This window comes from Corvus kubaryi, unplaced genomic scaffold (assembly GCF_017639235.1).
Source record: "Corvus kubaryi isolate FWS band 111438036 unplaced genomic scaffold, C.kubaryi_AGA036_p1.0 37284, whole genome shotgun sequence".
Lineage (NCBI taxonomy): Eukaryota > Metazoa > Chordata > Aves > Passeriformes > Corvidae > Corvus > Corvus kubaryi.
The window spans coordinates 398370-407107 of NW_024581088.1; the positions used below are offsets into that span (position 1 = coordinate 398370).

Genomic DNA, 8738 nt, shown 5'->3' on the forward strand with positions numbered 1-8738 from the left:
TGGGAAGGTGTGGGAAGGTGTGGGAAGGTGTGGGAAGGTGTGGGAAGCGAAGGTGTGGGAAGGTGTGGGAAGGTGTGGGAAGGTGTGGGAAGGGAAGGGAAGGTCCTATTGACCCTCAGGTGGGGGAACACTTCCAGATCCAAAAGACTTTTGTGTGTGAACAGGGAGAGGATAAACCCAGCAGGTGAAAGATGACTGGAAACTGGCAATTCCATGTTTATAATTTGCACCACTCTCTCTTCCAGGTGTCTCCCTGCAAGAGAATGACTGCAACCGAGCACAACAATGGGAGGAATGAGAAGCAGATCCTCTCCTTAGGGAACACCAGGGCTGGCCTGGGAAAGAGTGGCAGAAGTCCATTTTAAGGTGGGCAGCAGCTAAGGGAGCGAAGGAACAGGATGGGTTACTTTTCTTTGTTGGAATTTGTACCATTTTTTCCTGCATTTTCCTTCTGAAGCCCAAGACTTGTGTCATTTTTTCCCAGAAAATTTTATCGTTGGCCAGTAGAAATTTTTGTAACCATAAATGTTTCCCAGCTCTCCATGCACCTGCAGATCCAAGGGCAGCATGAGGGGTCAGGGGCAGGACCTACCCCAGGACTCTGCTGCTTCTCCAAGTTCTCTTGGACAGGTATTGGACAAGCAGTGAGAAATCCAAGGGGAGAAGAAAAAGTGATGCCTGAAATGTCCCATTTCTTCCCGACAAGATAGAAACTGCTGTTTTCTGGGTGCCATCTCCATATTACACGTGGTCCTCTGCCCACCCTTGTCATGGCTCCAAGGACTGAGCTTGCACCACCACCCAGACCATTCTTTGCCCCAGGTCATCCTCACCTGGTGTAAACCTCTTCTCCTTCCGGTTGTAGAAGCTGTTGTAGGAAGACAACACTACAGGAATAATGGGGACCTGGAGGGAAGGCAGTCTACAGTGAATATACACATCTCCTTATCCTTCCCCCAAAATTCAAGTCATGTTTGCAGGTGAATCTTGCACCTTGCTGATAATTATCACTGTCAGTGCCACAGCAGACACTCAGAGGATTATTTGAATATTTAGATCATTTAACTCTATCACTCCATGTCCTCACTACTCGGCTTTGTAATTTCATCTCTGTATTTAGGCCAACAACTGTGGATTGTCAGATTACTGCCTACAGAGGCCAACTCAGCAGAAACTTCCCTGTGCAGGTCCAGAGCTCTTGTCAAGGTCCCCCCACTTTTTTTTTTTTCCAAGCTGTAACAAAGGTTTTCCACTTGCCACAGAAACAGCCCCCTCCTGTGCCACCTGCAAACCCCTGAGGGCTCCTGGATGTGTGCTCAATCCATAGGGAAGCCAGGGGCCAGGACCCAGGTTTGCTGGTGGACCACAGTAAGCAAATCACACTCCAAGGGCAGGAGGAAGGTGGGTCTCACCTGGGCTTTCACAGCCAGCTGGAAGGCTCCACGTTTGAAGGGCAACATGGAGCCACCATGGTTGCGAGTTCCTTCAGGGAAGATCAAGACACGCAACTGCAGGAGGGAGAAGACATTAAGGCAGAGGAATCTCCAGGTACAGTTCTAAGCCACTGCACAGGGATGGTGCCCTGGGGCTCATCTCTGTACTCCTCACCTCCATTCATGGACACAGAACACACTGATGCTCTCACTCTGTTGTGCTCAGTGCCCAGCCCAGAGACAAAGATCTCTTCCCACCCACATCCAGATTCCTGTTTTCCAGCAGCTCCTCATTGGACTCCTCCCCACTCACGTTGTCCTTGTGCAGGGAGTGTGCCACCTCTGTCAGGATGCCAATGGACTCTTCCCTCCTCTTGCGGTCGATGAAGATGACCCCTGAGAGCCAGCAGGCCAGGCCGAATGTGCCCATGTACAGGATCTCCTTCTTGGCAATGGGCACACAGCGCCTCGGCAGTATCTCCATCACCACTGCAAAGGGACAGCAAGGACAGAACAAGTTGTCATCTGCACTCAGAGTCCCTCTAGATTCTGGGTGACAGCCCTCTGCTCTAGGAGATGCCATGCCTGAAGCTTCATAGAATCCCTGGGGAATTTTGGGGGTCTCTAGACCATCCACCCTGGCACTGAAGGAGAGCAGCTATGAGAAGGCTGTGGTCAGCTGGCAGTCTCGTCCCCATTCCCTCGGAGAGGGTGAAGCTGATGTAGCTTGAAAATGCCTCTGACACCCTGGAGAGCAGCCCTGGCCTGGGGCTGGCTGGTGAAGGACTCTGTAGCAGCCACGCCTGCCCTGCTGCCTGTGGCACCTGGGATTCCATATGACCCACCCCTACAAACACCTGGGGCCAGGAGCAGGAGGCAGGATCACCACATACCCAGGATGTCAAGGGAGGTCTGGTGATTCAGCACCAGGACGAAAGGTTTCTTAGTCCTGAGGTTCTCCTTGCCCTTCACCACTATCTGAATGCCAAAGATGTATTTGAGTGGCAGGGCCAGTGTGCGCAAAATCCTGGAAAAAGGAGCGGAAATTAGCCAAAGAGATGCTGAAATTCGGGACAAAACACTGCATCCGAACCAGCCCACCTCATACACTGCTTCTGCCAGTTTCCCACAGACACAGATTTGACCATGACTTGGAGAAGAACAATTAGTGTCCCTCTGCAGCTAATTATTTAATTACAGAAGACAAATACACCTCACAGATTTCCCTCGAGCCATACATGACCATTGACATAGCAACTCCAGTCCCAGAAGTTCCACAGATCAACCAAATATTAGATAATATCCATATTCACAGCACACCTTTGTACTCTGCTTCCCTGCCCACTTTGCTGGGTTGGGAATACAGGCTGCAATAAACCTGTGCCTAACTCTGCTGGCTTTGAAAGAGAGGGGTTTGCCTCTAGGTGACATTAGGCTGCAGTGCTGGGAGCCCTATTTGATGAGATCCTGGTAAAATAAAATAAAAAAAAAGTCAGGCACCAATGTCAAGAGGTGAAGAAAATTTCTCAAAGCAAAAAACTGATGCTCAGTTAGGAGATGTGAATTCTCACTGGAGCATAAAATGGAATGGTAAATTCTGCTTCTGCAGCACTTCAGGAGGGTTCAAGCACTGTGGTGCCGTGTACAAGAGTCATCTTCGCGTCCCCCCTCAGCCCAGGTTCCTGATTGCCACCACCACTGATCACTCCTGGACACCCCACGCAGCCTCCAGGCAAGTCCTCAGCCCAGAGAGTCTGAACGGAATCTGGAGAGACAGGATGGGCAGCAACGGGATGGGCTGGGGGACTGCCAGACCTGGGACACCAGGCTGTCACTGAGCTGATGGGGACACCAGTGCCCATGCAGGGGCCAGCACTGCACCGTGGTGATGTCTCAGGTGTGCACTGGCTCAGAGTAGAGATTAGGAAGAGCACCTGGGATGGCTTTCTCAGCACAACTTAGAAATGGAATGGTCAGCCATGGGGAGGAGGGAAATACAGCTCCAAAGACCAGATAAAAGAGCTTTAATAAAAATAGCAATATGCATTACATCCAGGTTGTTGGCATTACCTGCTTTGGCAAATCTATGTCACTTTTTACATCCTTTCTTGCCATAATTTGTTATTCTTTTATCGACCCCAAACTGTAGGTACAAAAATGCTGTTAGCGAGGATTTTCTTGTTATTTTTCTAAGTCTGTGAGAGACTTTTCTCTCTCACAGAAGAGGTAGCAGGGAATGTAAACAACCAAGCCACCTGCAACCTTGGAAAGTCTTGTTTATGGTATAGTAGAAAATATTTTGATAATGGATGTTTTAGGATTTTGGCCAATCACCCCCAAGGGGTGGCTGGTCCTTTGTCCAATTAGACTATGAAGAAAAAAGCCTATAAAAGGTTTGTAAAATAATTAAATAAATCAATCTTGCTGCACAATTCCTGCCTGCTGGATCTTCTCCTCCTCCTCCTCCCTATGGCTGCGGGACACGGTGATATACTGTAGGAACCAGGCCTGCGGTAATACCAAACCAGTATTAAAACCCACACCCCTTCTCTGAATTACAGTCTGTCATCTCCCCACACCAATATACAACTGATCCCTCCACACCACAGCACACCCCCAGGACCCTCCACATCAAAGCACTGGACAGAGTGGACTCTATCAGTGCTCAGAGCAGAAAGGAGCCACAGACAACTTACATCATGTTCTCTGCGTTACGTCCACGAGGAATACTGAGGATCACAACCCCAATGCTTATGGTGAAGAGCCACAACTTATAGAAGGTCATCTTGCAGAAGAATCTGAATGCAGGTTTCACCTGGTAGAGGACTAGAAAGGCAATGAGCAGACAGGTAAAGGGGTAGTGAAGGAGGAAAAGCTCCATCCTTCCAGCCCGGAGCAGGTTGAGCAGAGCAGTGAACGAGTCACGAGCAGCTGGCGATGTAGAGCAGAGGTGAGACTCCCTCCATCAGCTACGTGTGGGTGGTGCAAAGCTGGAATGAGGTTTGGGAGTGAGGCTTCAGCCAGGCTGTGCTCTCTGCTGGGAGCTGCACTCACCGTGGGAAGCCGGTTTAGCAACGGCACTGCGAGAGCTCCAGGAGGGCTGGATGGCAACACAGCAAACACAGCAGCAAAGCTGTGCGTGTGCAGGGGCTGTGGGGCTGGCAGTGCCTGGAGGGCCCCTTCAGGGGGCTCTGGGAATAGGAACCCTGAGGAATTGTAAGAAAACCTCTAGTGGGGAGGAGCAGGATGTACCGGACAGCACAAACCCTGTGCAGAGAAGCTGTGGCTGCCCCATCTCTGGAAGCGTCCAAGACCAGGTTGGGGCTTGGAGCAAGCTGGGGTAGTGGAAGGTGTCCCTGACCATGGCAGCGGTGGAACTAGATGATGTTTATGTCCCTTCCAACCCAAACCATTCCATGATTCCATGATTCTATGACCCCAGGATATCTCACTGTGTGCAAACATTAACCTTCACCAAGCAAACTGGCTGCAAGATGTCCAGGAAATCAGAAATCAGTATTTTGGAGGGGAGAAAAAGAAAAGCAGTGATCTGAGCAGCCAGACCCTGCCCTACACATCCAAGAACTGGAGGGACCAAGCTGAGCAGCTGGACATTCCACATGTAGAGTGGGAAAAGTGCCACAAGTCTAGAGAAAAAGATAAACAAAGCAGGAGCAGCTAGTCCCAATGTGTTCCTGGCCAGAGGCAGGCACATGTTCAGACAGCATCTGCATAAGCAAGGAGTAAATCAGGAAAATGCAGGTATAACCTGGGACTGCTCCAACTGCATTTCATCTCCTAAAACAACTACGTGAAAAGGAACTTTGCAATAGCCAGAATGACTGGGCTGAAAAAAAAATGTTTCATGATTCATCGTCTGCCCACCAGGCCTTGCTCCAGAGCCAGCACTTCAAAGGAGCAATGACTCTAAATTCCAGCCAGGACTGAGAGCTGCAGATTCTCAAAAGGGAATAGCCAGAGGACCCATAAAACCACAATGACCATCACCTGCAACCTAAAGAACAAAGTCAAATCCTCGAGGACAGTAAAATGGGCAAGACTCAGTGATATTTCCTGAAGAAACTGAGAAAAGACAGAATAATATAGAAAGGCACTGCCTGTGCTCCCTGCTCCTCTGGCTTAGCCAGGGACCCTTCTTATCCCGATTTTCAATGGAAAACTGGAGAGAGGTGACTGCAGCCTCACCTCTCAGCTCTCCCAAGGCTTCCCTGCAGCCACAGGAGAGGCAGCCAAATCAAAGAGCTTCTCCACAGCCTCTGAACTGTCCCTGCACAGCCCATGGAAATGACAAGAGCCCCATGTGTGCACACTGGGACCCTCTGAACTGCTGCTTGCAGAGAGCAGGTCCCTGTGGGAGCCAGTGCTTAGAGAAACCATGGCCTCTTTCTGACTCTCCAAAGTTTGATCCAGCAAACAGTTGCCTTTCTAACGCCTGTCAGCCTTTCCTGTATCTCATCTGTACAAAGTTATGGCCCTTTGCAACTGGGGGAAGGTTGATTTGATGCACAACTGGTTCATTCTGACCTACCAGACAGAGGTTCCTAAAATGTAATGCCAGTGAAAGGAGTGGAATGGTTGTCCTGCAAGGATGGCCGTGGCTTCCAAACCAGGGTGCTGCTGTCAGGCTCCTACTGTAGAAGAAACCTTTGACACAACTCTGCACATAGAAACCCACCCAGAATGTCAGGGGCAAGGAAATCTGCAAGTTCACAACAGTTCACAAACCACTGAAAAGGTTTATTTTAAGTCACTGTCAGCAATTTTCAAAGACTTCACAGAAACATTGACGTTGGAAAAGACCTCCAGGATCATCAAGTCCAACCTGTGACTGATCCCCACCTTGTCACCAGCTCAGAGCACTGAGTGTCATATCCAGTCCTTCCTTGGGCACCTCCAGGGATGGGCACTCCAAACCTCCCCAGGCAGCCCCTTCCAGTGCCCGACCACCTTTTCCATGTGGAAATTGTTCCTGATGTCCAACCTGAACCTCCCCTGGTGCAATTTGAGGCTGTTCCCTCTCCTCCTGTCCTTTTTCCCTGGGAGCAGAGCCCAAATTCCCCCCAGTTGCCCCCTCCTGTCAGGGAGTTGTGGAGAGTAAGGAGGTCTTTGGTTCCAAAAGCTGTCTCTGATGAGAATGGAGAAAGCCAAGGACATTCCCAGTTCCCCATGGACTGAGAGTCAGCTCAGATCTGATACAACATTCGGGCTCCAAACCCACAGATACCAAAATCTGCAGCTATAATTTTCACCTGTTGCAAGGATCCCCAGCACCTGGGTCCATCCTGCTCCCGTTTCAAAGCAGTTGGCTCTTGCCTAACCTGCAAGGTGTTTTCAGAAACTGCAGCTCTAATGAAGATCCCAGTCTCCAGACTAAGTGTACCCATGCCCAGCTGACTCCCTTTTGCCCCTGGCTCTTTGCACCCTTTCCAGAACCTGGCTCAATTCAAGTGAATCTGAGACAGGGAGAGGAGGGACTTGCTCACACTGTGAACTTTTGTCACACAGCTTTAAAGACTCTCCTGCTCCCCAGATCTGCTCAGCCACATATTGGCCAGAAGAGAGAGGGGAGGCAGGGAAAGTGATCCAATGTGGTGGGAAAAGGCCAAGGAAATTGTCTTGTTCACCATATGAAGGCTCAGAAGAGGATGGACTGTTGTCAGCACAGCAACATGTGAGAGAGAGGAGTTGATGAAGCCGAACATCACAACTGACTTCCAAATACAAAGCAATGACTCCAGCACAAAATATGAGGACTGGATTTTGAAATGGGAGTGATTCCCACTGAAAATTGCTGGCATAAATATTTCCTCTGGTACAGACTGCAACAAGCAGAGGGGCAGACACCAATCTCTTCTCTCTGGTAACCAGGGAGAGGGAACAGCTGAAGCTGTGTTTGGGGGTTTAGCTGGAGGTCAGGGAAAGGTTCTTCCCCCAGAGGCTGCTGGGCACTGCCCAGGCTCCCCAGGGAATGGGCACGGCCCCGAGGCTGCCAGAGCTCCAGGAGCGTTTGGACAGCGCTGCCAGGGATGCCCAGGGTGGGGTTGTTGGGGTGTCTGTGCAGGGACAGGAGCTGGACTGGATGATCCTTGTGGGTCCCTTCCAGCTCAGGATAGTCCATGTCTCTATGATAAGTTATCAAAGGGCAAAGTGTTGGGTCTGGCCAAGGACCACATTGGTCACCAGCCACCAAAGGGTGAATGGGCCAAAAGGGAATTCATCACCTACTACTCACTTAGAGGCATTAACTTTGATACTAAAACCTTCAGAGGGATTCCAGGGTAAATATATTAGAGAAAGATCATCAAGACTGAGGAAAGTGTTTATGATGCTCTGACTGCAGCTCCATGATGAATCCATGTAACCCTCAGTTTTACAAGGCACAAATTAGCTTCGGAGACCAATTTATGAGCAAAGATATGGCTGGAAGTGCTTGTAATTACAGGAGAAGAGGTTTTACAAGAAAAGGTCTTCTGGCTCATGAAGACTTCTGTGGTATCCAGACAGCCCTGACAGAAGAGAGCGCAACAGACTGGAACCTGGGCTGGGCTGCAGGGCTTGCATCCAAGGGTTAGTTTAGAGTCCAGCCAGTGAACTCTGGCTAGGAAGTAAAACAGTTTATCACTGTAAATCACAGGACTGAAGGGGGAAAGGGCACCAAGAGATCTGCAGGCCAACCAGCTACTCGGAGCAGGGTTAACAGCAAATCCAGAGAGCTTGCTCAAGGCCTACACAGTCTGGGAGAATACCCAAGGCTGGAGATCCCAAGATCTCTCTCATCCCTGTGTCTGCACCACACCCTATCCCAGGGAATAACGTTTGTCTTTGTCTAAAGGTTATTTCCCTTTTTGTAACCTGCATCTTCTTGTCCTGTGGGCCTCTGGGAAGTGTTCACCTTCACAGCTATTCCTTAGAGAGACTGAAATCACCATGTGCTGCAGCCCACTGGCCACCTTGGTGGGCATCCACCAAGGAAAAATTGAGTTGGCACTGGGAGAAGGACCTGACAGGATGAACTTGGGTCGGACATCCAGGTCTGAGCAGAAACAGCTGGGTGAGGCTGCAGGTGGGAAACAAAGTGAATGAGAAGATTCAACAGAGATGAGAGAGAGAGCTGCGCTTCTGAAATCAGCAGCAGAGGTTGATCAAGGTAAACCATCCCATCCCAGCTCCTGCAGGATGCATCCTCCACCTCAGGAGCTCCACTGGCCAAGGCAGGCACATGCCAGGCACCCTATGGACAGTCCCTATGCTGCTGTGCCAGCATTGCAAGTGTTTGATCAAGTT

The 8738-nt window shown here is 50.1% G+C and overlaps 1 protein-coding gene across 1 annotated transcript; it reads right to left on the reverse strand.

Moving 5' to 3' along the window:
• Nucleotides 1-121: 121 nt before the first annotated feature.
• On the reverse strand, nt 122-4414 carry LOC121663510 (1-acyl-sn-glycerol-3-phosphate acyltransferase alpha-like). The gene is given in 7 exon segments (XM_042025837.1): nt 122-698; nt 834-906; nt 1413-1508; nt 1747-1922; nt 2327-2460; nt 4130-4356; nt 4358-4414. Coding segments are annotated over 7 exon segments (858 nt in total). The 5' UTR covers nt 4400-4414; the 3' UTR covers nt 122-588.
• Nucleotides 4415-8738: the final 4324 nt, after the last annotated feature.